The following is a 14,221-nucleotide window of genomic DNA, read 5'->3' on the forward strand; positions in this document are numbered from 1 at the left end:
GCCCTTGGGAAGTAGCCTGGTTACCTGCAAAGACTCAGCATCCTGAATACACTCACAGCTTCTTAATATAATACACAGGACCCACAACCCCACAGCCCATGGGATGTGTGATTCACAGGGCAGTGGCAGGACAGGTTGGTGCATTGACAACAAGATTATAGAAACTTGTCTCAAACACAACTTTGTGTGGGTTAACTGTTCCCACAGGGCTCATGAACATGCCCTTCCTGTTTGCTCTCCTCCTGCCTCTGAAGCTCTCTCAAGTTTCTCTTCAAGAATGCCCTTCAGCTCTGCTGCCTGTGTCCTGCAGCTCCAGCCACCTCACAGCGTGGTGGAGAGCTGGAAGGCAAGTCCAGGCTGGTGAGCTCCAGTACTGCTGCATTCCCACAGCATGCTGCATCCCTACAGCACACTGCAGCCCCACAGCATGCTGCATCCCTACAGCACACTGCAGCCCCACAGCATGCTGCAGCCTTGCAGCATGCTGTCCACAGCCACCAGTGCTGCCCATTTCACCAGGAGGTTGGTAAAAGTTCTTAACAGAGAGTTGTAGAATAATCCAGTCACAAACATGTTTCTTCACAGCTGCTGGCAGTTAGTAAGTGGTTTACACTCTGAGAGGAAGCTCTACACCTGTGCTACTTCCCTGAGGAAATGTTAATGGGGATGAGATCATCCCTATGAATGGCTTTGGAACCTGAGCTGCTCAGCCCCAGCTCCAGCAAAAGCAACCCCGGGAGCACAAATGACACAGGTTATGAAGGATTGTGTGAAACCCCAATTCCACCTGTGGTCTGAGACACCTCATGCAGCTGTGCACCGTGGGTTAGAGGCAGACCATTTCCCAAGGATAGAGGAAGTCCCTCCACAAAAGAGTAGCCTGACTGGTGAGGCAGGTGCATGAAGCACCTGCTGAGGAGAGTGCACCAGTCTGCCTTCACTCACACATCTCTCTGAGGCTGAGGCACTCATGCCCTGAGCAACCCCTCCTATGAAGGCTGGAAAGCAGCCAGTTCCCCTCCTGGTGCCAAACACTAAAGCTGCCATGAGGGGAGCTGCTGGCTGGGTTTAAAGGCCAGGCCAGGCCCTGCTGGGCTGCCACGAGCCCTGAGTGCAGGCAGGCATGACCCCGCTGCCAGAGCAGGTGTCCCAAGGGATCCTCAGAGGAAAAGCAGGATTGGGAACACCCTTGGGGCAGACCTTGCTCCCATGCCTGCTGACAGGCATTGCCAACAGCTGCAAATAGGTCATCTCATGTCCTGCTCAGTCCCTGGGACCAGACAAGCTTAAGAACACGACAGATTTTATCCAGGCTACTCAGGACCAGCCATCATACCAATGGAGACCATTTATGACCCATTTGCAGCCATATGGGCTTGGATCAGCGCCATGCCTGTGACAGGCACAGCTCCTTGCTCTGCAGGGCTGCCTTTCTCATGGCCTTTCTAGCTAGCAGCAAAAAACCATGTTTATCTCCCTTTTTTTTTAAGCTACAGTCCACTTAGGGCAGCAAACTGCCAAGTTTTGGGATGGCCCAGTGAGGATGTCCAGAAAAATATGAAGGTATTTTTTGGCAGTTGGGACCATCCTCCCTAGGAGGAGAACAGAGCAGCCAGGAGAGACATCAAGGAGGAAAGAGAGCCCTGCAGCTGGAAGGAAGCTCAGGCTTCTGCCTCACCTCCCCAAGATTTGCCCCATGCCTTCCCCTGCCCCACTGGTCCCTCTGACCCCCCTGCCAGGGTAGGACATCCCGTGCATGAGAGCTGCCACCAGCCCAGGCAGATGCCACGGGGTGCCATACCAGCAAAGCGCTGGCTCTCCAGCCCTGAGTGTCTCCAGGAGACCCAGTGTCTGTGACAGCCTTGTCATGAGCTCAGGCAAGAATTATACCAGAGAAACAAAAGACCCAACAGCAGCTGTGTTAAAAGTGTTATGTATTTATTGCATTCTTAACAAAAATACTTTTGAAGAGAGATTTTTTTTCAGCAGGTACAAGACATGGAGATACTGGGCTTGAGCACAGCAGTTTGCTTTGACACAGGCACTTACTTTAACAGCCAGTTAACATGATGGGAGCAGGAGGAAGTATCCTTTGTGAGCCAGTACAGAAAAGCCACTTCACCTACACAGGGTCTACACAGGGCAGCAGATACATCCCCAGATCTAGGCCAATCTGTAACAGTCCACAGAGGAAATTGGGGGAGATATCAGACAGTTTATAGCTCAAGGTCCATTCTCCTGAGCAGAGCCCAGCCTTTGGGGGTTTGTATTAAAGGCTGCACATCCCGTACCAGGATTCTCTCTGTAAACACATCTGTGTGGGCAAACTGACGGCAGCAACAACACCAGCCCCCTCCAGTGCACAGCACCTGTGGGAGCCTCCTCCAGTGCAGACCTGAGCCTTCCAGGAAGGGATCCCCTGGACAATGTCAAAGCAGCTAATCCTACCAGTGTATCCATGGGAGAATGTCAGCAGGGACCAAATACTATAAAAATATAAAATACCACTTCTCATATACAGCAGCAGCAGCACTGTTATTGACTCAGCCTTTAAAACATATCACCATTTGTTCAGTTCTCTGTGATTCATAAATTGGATCCACTTCTGCCAGATTCCCCAATCTTCCCTTCAACTGAAGAGAGTCGGTGACTTTTGCATAATGCAAATGTTACAAAAGAAGCAAAACAACATCCTCAGAGGAAGGTGAGGCATCACTGCCCTGGTCTGGCACCTGCACTACGAGGAACATCCTCTGCATGAAACCAGTGGGGCTTATTCCTCAGAAAGGAGGTTTTTCTCCTTGCCAGATCTCTAATTCCTCAAGCAAGGGCCTTGGACCACAACACTAACAATAAATTACTTGAATTAGAATTACAGAACAATTAAAAAGAAAAAGGGAGAAGCACATGAGGAGTGTCTGACACAGCAGACACACAGTGAACGTGCCAGAGGAGAAGCCAGTGCACTGTACTTTCAAAGGACAGCACAGACAGGTTTAAAGAAGATCCTTTCAAGAGCACACAAAAACAAGCCATCCTTCTCTTACACTGTACTGTGTTCAGCTCCTGCAGTTTAGACAACTTTTTGGCCAAGTCTGTAGCCCAGACAGAGCATGACAATGAGCATTCACATTCACTTGAAGTCTCTTGCAACCCACCTCCACGTACAACAAGACAGCCTGGACAGCAGAGGCCTGATACCCATCTGTGGGTAACACCTTGGCTCTGCTCTCTGCTGAAGCAGATCATGATAATGGTCCTGACTGTTCCAGAGATGGAGGCAGCATGGTAGGTGCAGATGTGCAAATCAAGAAGACAGAGATGCTGTAAGAAAGCTGTCATGTACGTTACTGCCACCTGAGGTGACATTATTAATGCCCATTCCAGAAGGGGGGCTGAGCATGGGAGTGTCACACAGCACTACAGCAATTCAGATGTTGCAACACAGCTCTTTCTTGCATCTTGCAGTACAAAACCAACACATCTATAGCTATTAATTTAGACTGTAAACTCTTCATGACTGGTGAACACAGTACAGATCCCACCCTAACTAACTCTGAGTAAGTGCAAGGTTGACAGAATTACAGTGATAGGAAACCCAGTGGTTCCTGAGGTCAGCAGCAGCCTGTATACAGCTTTCCTTGCTCCTGGGCAGTTTCTCAGAGTTTGCAGAGGGAGAAGTGGTTCAAAACTAAAGATCATAACGTGTAGGAAAACTGTATGATACAATTCTCTTTAAATGTTGCCCTATTATGAAATAATTGCATTTTAAGTGCAATTGTGAAGGGCATATGGGGGTTTCAGACCTAAGCAAAGAGCATGTGGTACTGTGGGATCCAGGCACATGCAGCAGCAGCCCTTCTCAGCAGCCTAAAAGTGCTAACACCTGTCCTCAGCATCATGCCTTCTTCCCTTCCCTGCGCAAACTCTGCTTTTACACCCCTCTGCCCAAACACATGCGAAGCCACAGCAAGCCCTGGATCACCCATTACTGCTGAATGCACGAGCACTAAGAGTCTTTAGAGCTGTAAGGATATATCTCTGCACAGTGCATATTCTAGTTGGCAGGAAGATTATGGGAAGGCAGTAGCAGGGTAATTCTGTAGGAGCTCTGTAATACAGCCCCAGTCAATAACATTTCACAGGCATGAGAAGAGACCAAGATAATGATTCCTATTGCATCTCTGAGCTTATAGAGCATTCAAAGCACGGGGATGTCAGTGAAAACTCCTAATCTCTATGAACAGGTTTCCTGCATTCCAAGCTCTGCAAGACTTGAGATTTCTCTTTGCCATTGCCAGCCTTACGGTTCAGCTGCCATAATTGATACCGCTCTGCTAGCTAGCAGTGGGACGGATGGGTTGGAGTGGCTCTCAACCCTCCCCACAAGAGTACTGACACACACAGAGAGGCCATGTGAGCATGCAGCAGCTCAGGAAGGGCCAGCCACTACAAAGGCTGTTTTCTCTTTCGTGATCTGGTAGTCCGTGCAGGAGGAGGCTGTTTTGGGGGATCTGGGCTAGACTCTGCGCTGGGCTCAGGGGGCTGTTTTGAGCAAGCTGCTTGCAGAAGAGACTCCTGCACGACACCAGGATCCTGCATCCTATGGAAAGCCTGGACCCCATCCCGGATTTCCGATAGGGTCTGGCACATGTGGCCAAGCTGGCTGGTGAGGTCAGCCATCCTCTGACCGATGACATGCATGTTGTCGGCCATGTCTCTGTGGATAGCCACCAGCTCCTGGCAGAACTGCCTGAAGAGCTCTGTCTGCTGCGTGTGGGAATGGAGGAGCTGGCGATGGAAGCCGGCGAGGGGCGGGCTCCTGGTGCGGGGCCGCGGGGGTCTGCAGGCCGAGGCGGCGCGTGGGGGCGGGCGGTGCGGCTCCTGCCTCTGGCTGGAAGCTCCCGAGGAGGAGGAGGAGTGGAGGAAGGAGGGCCCGGAGAGCTGGCTGACTCCTGCCCCAGCCCTCTGCAGCGATGGGCAGCGGTGTTCCCGAGAAGTGCCTGGCATCTCTTCGTCTTCATCAGCTTAAACAGGAAAGGAAGCATCAGTTATTAATGGGCACTCCCTCGCAACCCTCCTTTCTGTTGTGTGGTATCTCACATGGAGAAAGGGTTCTCCCCTCCCCCCAGTCTGCCAGCTGAGACAGGCCTGTAGCTCCTGGTGTGTAACTCAAGGTGCATGCTGTCACGTTAGCACCTGGGTGACAAGCTAAGCCCTAAGGGGCCTGAAGAGCAGGCAGGCCCAGTGAGTCGAGGAGGAATCCAAGCTGCCGTGGTATCCTGTCCACAGCAGTGCTCATTACTAGAATACAAACCCGTTTCAGACAGCAGCAATGACTCCTCTTCCCCAAAACTAGCAGCTAGAAGACTCAAACATTTTGGAGCGACAAAAGCTCCTGGCCTTTGGTCCACGCTCAGAACACCCTGACATTTGGTTCCTCTACACCAAAACTCTGCTCCCATATCATTGCTTCCATCCTCTGCACTGAGAAAAGCACAGATGTAGTATTTACTGCTCACACAGTCTTGACTGCAAAGCCTCTGTGTGGCTTGGCATCACTAAGATAAGCAGGCAGTCAGGCAGAGCAGCAACAGGACCCTACATTAATCGGGTAAGTATACTTGATTTAAAACCAAAACCAAAGCAAAACCCCATGGGAAAGTTCTTATTAGCCTGATAAATACCTAGTGCCAGTTCACAACACAGGCATATTGAGAGTAAGAAGAGATGATACCTCACCTGTTGCAGCTGCCCACTATCTCCTTGTACAGCACAGGCTGTATTCATGTTACCTCTGAAAGAGCACGACTGCCTTCCAAGATAGATGCAAAGAATGACTAAGTCCCACTATGTCAGTTCTTGAAGACTTTTGTTCTTCCTCCCCCTCTAATAACATTGTTTCAGATATGAGGTAAGACCTAATGTGGTAGGGCAGTGCCACCCATGAAGTGTTAGTTGGCTCACTTTTCAAGGAATTGCCCCCTCTCTCCTGTGTATCCCTTAAGCCTCACAGAGCAAGAAGCTGCACCTCCACACAAGAAAACCAGATGTATGCAGCTGGGAAAAGAACCTGCAAAAAGCAGCTTGTGGTTCTGCACTGGAGGGTGGTCTGAGAATTGTGGTATAAGAAGATTAACTTGTAAAGCAGGGCCAGTACTTTCTCAAAGAACAGTGAAGAAGGGAGTCATTATCATCTACCTTTTTCACAGCACTTGTGCTGAGCCTTCAGACCTCTAGAGAGAAATCATCAGTGGCATAAACATCAGCAATCACTGAGGCCCCCAACAGCCCTCTTGGAAGATGGTTCCCATGCAGTGATCCATTAGTGACTGGCCCATGATTTGCAGCTTGACAGCACTGCTGCTTTATTCAGGTACATGCAAGATGTAGAACTCCTAATCCTTTACAAACGCTTCTTCACAAACTGGAGTTAGTTGCAACCCAACTACAGATGTTTCCTCACTTGTAGGATTAGTTCAGACTTAGGACTCATTAAGAAAGTGGGACCTCAACAACACCTACCCTTAGAAGACAGTATGGAAAAGACTAGAACAATGGATAAAGAACAGTTTTCAATCCATCTCCACGCCCCGTGAGCACCACAGCAGGCTGTCTCGAAACCAAACAGGACAGTAGGACCTGGCCTGACAGGCAACCCCGCATCTCTCACAGCACACAACGCTTTTCCGCAGTCAAACTGAGATATGCAAGCATAAGGAGGTGTTAAGGCAGTGATACTTACAGCTTGTTGATGGGCTGTCAGCCGCGTGCAGCTCCGCTCTCCGGAAGCCGTGCGTCTGGCGTGAGGAACGCAGCGTCGACTCGATGGCTCTCTCATGGGCGGTCAGGACGATGGCCGGGGGCTGCCCCGCGCTGCTGGGGCTGGAGAGGGACCTCTGCATGAACGCCAGTTTGTCCTTGGTCCTTCTCTTCATGTCGTCCCATCTGTGTTTGATGTCTTTTATAGACCTGGGAACCTGGCTGACTGACGCGATCCGCCTGGCTATGCCTTCCCAGATCTTGTCCCTGTCGGCGTGGGACAGGCGCGCTGTGTCCCTCCCAAACAGCATGGCTTCATTTCGGGTCACTTCAGTGACCAGAATGTCCAGCTCTTCTTTGGAAAACTTGGGCTTCCTCTTTCGTTCAGCCATGTTCCTTGGGTTGAACATCCCACAAAGCACAATTGGGTAAGAGGAAGTCAGCACAAAGCATACTCCTGCATCCAATCACTTGGCCAGTGCGGCGCTGGGGCAGAGCAGCTCGGTGGGATCCAGCTCCCCCCACCCGCAACCACCTCTCACTTTTCCTCGCTCACACCAGGAAAAGGCACACGGTTTGTTTTTAAGATGCAACTTTCAAGCTTAAGAAAAAAACCCCCACCAGGCAACACTAGTGTGAAGGAGCCTTCTCAGCTTTATAGCAAAAAGGAAACGTTATACTCTGTGATGCCCTGCCTCACGTAGGAGCATCGCAGTGCAGCCTCCCCTCACCTGCCGCCGCTTGTGCACAGGAAAAAGGGTGAGAGCTCGCCACCATGTCCATGAATGAGCTTCTAAGGTGACACTGCTTGAAATGGATTCTTGAGGAAACTTAGAGGCCTGAAACATATCTTGCTGTTCTGCCTGGCACAACATTGCAACAGAAACTTACACCTTGCTTTCTGTTCAAACTTCCAGAGACTACATCTGATTGGATTTCTGTCAGGGGAGAGAGATTTCAACCAGACTCACGGGCAATTTCTGCAACTGGCTTTTCCTAAGGAAAAGCTTTTTTCTTCAGCACCACAGGTACTGCACATCCAGCATTTGTCTGCTTCACAGCGAGCTCTTGTTTCACCCTGAACTGGTTGCCATTGCCCATTGTTCTCAAAAGGAATGAGGCCACCCACTTGTTTTTCCTGGCTAGGCTTTGCTGTCACTGCTGCTGACAGGAGCCTGCAACTCAGTTTGTGGTGCTTCAGAGGAACAACGCGTGGCCTCAGCCCACTGAGAAGAAGAGGGTTTCCATTTTTACAGCTACCGTCAAAGGAAGATTTACAGAGTGAAGTAAAATGCCAAAACAGTTATTCTGTGCTACACATTACAAAAGACTGCTTTGAAGACATCTTCACACAATTAAAAGCAGGGATGTAGGGAACTTTTTTGAAAGAGATCAACCTTCTGGGTGCTCACATCATGTAGCTCTTCACATTTCAGAAGGAAGATCTCAGGTAGAAATCTACATTAGCACAAGAGTTATGGTGGAGAACACAACACTCATCCAAGGTAGCAAACTTCAGTGCTAATATAAATTTTTCCCTAAAGCTGTCACTATGAGCCTGGAAAATTAATCTTTAAAGAGGATATTAAGATATATCAGAAATGAGATACCTTAACAGTTAGGACATCTAACAACTGTAACTGTGAAGTGACACCATGGGAAGGAAAAACCTACTGTCTTCCCTATGTTTTAGTCTCCTTTCTGCTTATGGCCCCAAATTCAGTGACAAAAAAAGATGCTATTATTAGAAGATAGCACCCTTCCTTTCATTTCATTTGGGACTTTTGATAGTATCTTTGCAACATTAGAGGAATAATCACTGTCTGGAATAGCTCAGACCCTCCTCTCTCAAAAATTCACACTTAATCCTAAAATCTTGGTGGAGTGCCACAGGCAGACTTTAACCACTGCAAAATATTTTCTTACAAAGTTGGTATAAGCAAAGGCCTTGGCATTTTTCCCACTTGCCTCATGTTTGTGATGGTAGAAAAGAGGTGGTTTGGGATGCACTCATGTGAAAGGTGCTAGTGGGCTACAGACTAAGAAAAACCTACAGAAAGGCAGTGACCCGTGACAGATGTGATTCTAGTTTCTCGTAAGTGCTGTTGGAGTGCTGTTTAACACATCTTATTGACACTGCTGCCCTCCATTGGGTTAAGTGTCACAAGCTGCTAACCCTGGTTAAAGCTGGAAAAGCAAGGAGAAACGCTGCTCAAATCCAGGCCACGTACAGGAAGAGATGGGAGCTAAGTGCACAGATGCATTTCACAGAGACAAATGTAAATGCATCCCTGAGATACTGTTTTGCTGGAGCTTTATTTATAGAGGGAGTGTTTATTTATATAGGAGTGTTTAGGGAAGATAGTAATGAAATGATGGAGAGCTAGCAAAGCACTTGCTATGCTGACCTCAGGGAAAGAAATCAAAACCAAACTTTACAGGAGGAAGGAGTTCTCCCAGCTAACACTGAAAGGAGGGAAAAGGCTATGTGGAACACTGAGCAAGGGAACATCTGTGTTTTTTTAGCACATTCAGCAAAACTGGGCTTCAGGTGCACCCTCTGCAGGTACCTGCGGCTGCACAGTATCACCAGTGCCTCCAGGTGGTGGGAACAAACCTCTGCTGACAAACTGCTCTGGTGAAAAACAGTACCAGTATTTTGAAGAGTTCCTCTGGGTAGCACTCAGCTTGCAGAAATCAGTCTCTATGGAGCTACTCAGAGCTGCTGGTGGAGTCAGGAAACCTGCACCCCCTCTTCTCTGCTGAACCCATGGCTGCTGTCACTAGCAAAGCTGGGCAACTAGATCCCCTCTTGCTCTTCCCAGGCAGGATATCCCATCAACTGCACTTAGGACAACCTGGGTAGACCTGCATGGGCAGAGTTTATTCTGGGTTTCCACTCATTTGCTCTAGCATGACTTTGGTCAAAACTACTTAAGATGACTTAAGTATTCCAACAGGAAACTCACCATGAAAAGAGTAATGAGTTCTGGCCAGTTTTAATCACAAATTCAATTAATGTTAGGTTCCCAGCAGGCACATTAACCACCTCCTTATAAAAATGCAGACAGTATTACTGCCAGAGATCTTTTTCCCCCTCATGCATTTGCTCTAGTCTGCAGGATGTCTCTAGGAGCAGTCACTCTCTCTGAGGATGTTGTGTGGGTTTGAGCAAGCTCCAGAGAAGCCTTGGCTGTGAATCCACACCTCAGCCCTGGTCAATCTGAAAATGCAAGACAGTACAGCTATTTCTTTAAAAGCACGAGTGATGCTGTAACTACATGAACAGTGAGCACTTCATGATTGCCCACAAAGACACCAACCATCCCCACTTTGCTTGGCTCTAAGAAATAAACATAGCACTATTCCCAGGGCTTTGAAGTAGAGTTTTTTACACGGATCACAGTCCTACAGTAGCATAAATTTCAGCATAAACTACGGATAAGAACATTTGCTCCGCTTGCTGAAAGAAACCAGTTTATGAAGTTCAACAAAATGACTTGTGCACAGGCTGGTGGCCCTTACTCCCCCTGAACACATGAACAGACACAGTAACCCTCACTTTTAAATCACTTTTATTTTTATAAGGTCCTAAAAGTTGAAACAACAGCTCAATACTTAAAAAGATCTACTGATCTAAGTTGGTCCTGCCTGGAGCAGGCTGTTGGTACACCTGACCAGAGCTCTCTTCTTGTACAAAGATTAAATTGCAGACATCTCCATTATAAGGAGATAGAGGACGACTTAGAGAGCAGCCCTGCTCCCCGTGACCTCTTTGTTACTATGTTTGGAAGGGAAAGGGGGCAGAGAAGAAGTCAAAGGCGAAAAAATTGAGGAAGCCTTGCACCATCCTTCTCATGTTGGCTGAGGAAAAGGCTGAATTTGAACTGTGCCAAAAGCCTGAGCACTTAGGTACTCACATGTAAGAAGAGATACAGACTATAATGCCCAAAACAGCCTGGAAATCGCCCACACAAGGCACTTGACTCAACAATTCAGTGAGGTACCACCAGTTTGGTACTGGTAGGTACTTTCTACCCTGCACCTCAGTCTGGGCCAAGTCATACATACACAGAGGGATGCTTCCTGGACTTCTGAATTATCTTTATTTTTCAGTCAGATCCTTTTGGGTTTTTTTTCCTCAACGAGTAACAGAATTTCAGAAGTAACCAGGAACAACAGATGGTTCTGCACAATCCTTCAAAAGTCTCAAGAACTCCTATTAGCAGCAGTTTATGGTTTGTGTCTGAGAAAACACCCGATTCTGCTTGAGGTTTGCTGTGACCAGTGTGAATTGGTCACCCCCAGCCCCCAAGAAAAATGAGAACAGGAGAAGAGGTTTGCACACATCCCTGCAGGTCAAAGGCACAGAGTTTTATAAGGTATTGGAAACAACAGCACTTGAATCTGGATGCAGTCGAAAGGTGCATTACTCTTGTGCCAGCAGCCAGCTTAGGAGACCATGCTCTCAGCAGCAGGAGTTTGTCTCCACTGCCTGACTGTAGAGGGAAAGGGCAAGGGGATGTTCCCATTGCCATGTCATCTGCCACACTTTGTACTCCCTCCTTCCTGTCATCCACCGCCCTGGGTAAACAGTCACTTGAAATCAAACCAGCTGGTGCTGCAGTGTACACACTGTCCTCAGTGGGAACATGAAAATGGACTCAAATGCGGTAGTCAAACAACAAAAACAATAGCCAGATCTACAAGAAAAGAGAGGAGTCAGCCCAAGCTGCCTTCCCCATGCCATACCCACCTACTCAGAGGGTGAGTAGATCTGCTTTGCAAAGCACTCCATCTGTGAGTGATGGCAAAGAGCACCATCTGAAAAACAAAAAGATCGCTGTCCACAGCGTCCCGGAGCAATTTCTGTGGGGAACCTCCAGGACAGGTAACGTCCTAGCACAGGATATCAAGTGCACCTCTGTTTGAAAGCTGCTGACAAACAAAGCTATCTCCAGCTGAACTGTCAGTCAGATTTTATGTAATGCTGTTAGAAGGAATTTTCAAGGTAAAACCAGACAGATCGGTAAGTCTGGTAGAGCCTGCACAGGCCCTCTGATACAGCCTTCCCCAGAGCTTCAAACATGCCCTTTCCACAAAACCATAACCTCCTTATTTTTCAAGGCTGTACAAAATGCTCCAGACCACACTCATCTTGAAACTTAACCACAGTAAATACAAGTTTAGACAAGCGCATTCTGTTCCCTGGTCTGGGATGGTAAACAGTGCCCATTTAAATCCAGACATCAAGCTGTTAGTTCATGACAGTAGGAAAAAGAGTTCATCACAGGATTTTTGCCTTTCAAGACTGTGTTCTTCCCCAGCTTCACTGTCACCCATATCACATAAAGATCCAGACTTTTTGCATTAAAACGTTTGCATTCTTTACTTCAAAGTATACATTTCCCTACCTACCTGTCAACTGTATCACTGCTTCTGTTTGGGCTGACAGCTCCAGCCCCAGCCCAGGCCTCATGTTTTCTCACATCCAGCAGTGAACAACTGTAATGGCTGAAATTCTTAAAGGAAAATGAGATCCTTTGCTGAACTTTACGAATGTTAAGGGTCTGAACAGTTGTTATTCATCTGAAGGCTCAAACAAAGCAAAAGTGCTGCAATCAGATTTGACCTGCTAGGTCAGTCTTGCATCTACATCTGCTTCACACTCTCCCTTAGCCAGTGACAACTGAAAATCTTAGACATTCAGGCCAACAAACCAGCCAATTCCCATACTGCTTTACTCTCGTATGAAATGCCTTCTTGACAACAACCACTTCCAAAATTCACCCCTGAAAGCAGAATATGTCCATATGCACCAGGCAGTTCAGTGCTTTGCCTCCACCTCAGAAGCCTGCAACAGTGACCTACATTTTGCAGATCCAGGCCAATACCTGGAGCACTGCATCATGGTTAAACAAAGTTCCCTTACTTCTGCAGTCCGCAAACCAGAGCCAGCCCCACTGCTGGTTCAGTACTGAGTGGTATTTGGGTTCTGGGGCCAGCAGAGGGAGCGGCAAGCACACACATCATTTCTGCATCCCGAGCAGCAGCAACTCACTCCGTGGTTCTCCTACCACAGTAAAGCTGACACGACCAATAACAGCCACCACAGATAATCCTTCCAAGGGAAGCCCAAAAGGAAAAAAAATGCATCTTTCAATAGCTGTCAAAAAGGACAAAAAACCCCAAAACAGAATCAAGTGTTACCTTGGGGATAACGAGAAGCACTGTGCAAGTATTTGAACATCAAGTAAAGAGATAAATAAAATAATGGAGTGAGGCCTGTCAACATGTGTAAGACTGGACAAACAGGATCACCTTTATCATTTGTCCTCGTTCAAGAAAATAGCCATCCTCCACACACACATCCTTGCTTTGGTCCCTTTCATTCAATCTGACTCCAAAGGATTCTCATCACAACAAGCAAATACTGCAAGAGCATAAGCAGACCCTTTACAGAAGGGGTTGTAGCATTTTGGTTTCTCTGTCATGCAAAACAACAAGGAGTGTTGGATGGCCTCTCTCTGGAAGACAGAGCCCCAAAAGGGAAAGAAGAAGACAACTGGACTCACCTCATCCAGTTTGCTTTGGTTTCATCTGTCCCATCGATGGATTTGTAGCGGTTGTTCTTATCAACGATCTGTGGAATAAAACAACAGATGCAGCATGTCAACTAACTGGTCCAGGCGGGAGGTCTGTGGCTCTCAAATCACCGCATTGGTTTCAGCTTTAAGTCGGGACATGAAACTCCGTGTCATGAACCTCAGCTCTCCTAGTACTACAGCCTGCTGCCCTGGATGTGTGTGTGGAGGCTGCTCTGAACTGACTAAGAGGCGTTTTCTTATGTACAAATATCCTTAACACAGAACTACGGATGCAGCTGACATAACAGTCCTGAGACATAAAAGATTAACTTCCCTTTCAGGACAGAGCTGTGACACATATCTACCTTATAGACAGAAAAGCAGCATTTGGTATCAGCAGCTCTCATTTTTTCCCCACCTGTAACTCAAGTCCCACGTCTCATTTCTCATTATAATTAACACCCATCGATCCAGTGACATCTCTATCTCAGACACTAACCAAGGCCTGCAGCACTATAATAAAATAAAGGTTCTGGTGCTGGACTCTGCATATATCTCAGTTCCTGATGAACTGGAATTCTTTCCTGGCCTCCTGCTGTGCTTAAGTGGGTTGGGAAGGAGTGCTGCAGGCCCATGAGAGCACTGTGATCTCTAGATACAACCCTTCCTCTATCCTCAAAACGATGACCAGAGCAGAGAATTGTACCAGAGGAGCCCTAGAGGTTGATTGGAGATGGAAGAACATGGAAAGGGAGAGAGGAGAAGCAAGCTTTGCTTCTTACTGAGCTCAGGTGCCACGGCACCTGGTCTCTTTTCACTTATCTATACCCTTGATCTGCTAATAATTATGGCAGGTTGACATTTGCCTATGA

At 47.8% G+C, this 14,221-nt stretch overlaps 1 protein-coding gene across 5 annotated transcripts in view; it reads right to left on the reverse strand.

The window, feature by feature from the left end:
• The window catches only part of PRDM11 (PR/SET domain 11), a 52,115-nt gene that overhangs the window by 15,899 nt on the left and 21,995 nt on the right, over positions 1–14,221 (reverse strand). For 4 of the 5 annotated variants that reach the window (XM_061997832.1, XM_061997833.1, XM_061997830.1 and 1 more), the window contains exon 5: positions 13,338–13,405. In XM_061997832.1, coding sequence (XP_061853816.1) covers positions 13,338–13,405 — 68 coding nt within the window. Of the gene's footprint in view, positions 1–1,951; positions 5,028–6,745; positions 7,159–13,337; positions 13,406–14,221 lie in introns of those variants that run through there. The other variant, XM_061997836.1, reaches the window with a different exon arrangement.

Source organism: Colius striatus, chromosome 6, assembly GCF_028858725.1.
Source record: "Colius striatus isolate bColStr4 chromosome 6, bColStr4.1.hap1, whole genome shotgun sequence".
Classification (NCBI taxonomy): domain Eukaryota; kingdom Metazoa; phylum Chordata; class Aves; order Coliiformes; family Coliidae; genus Colius; species Colius striatus.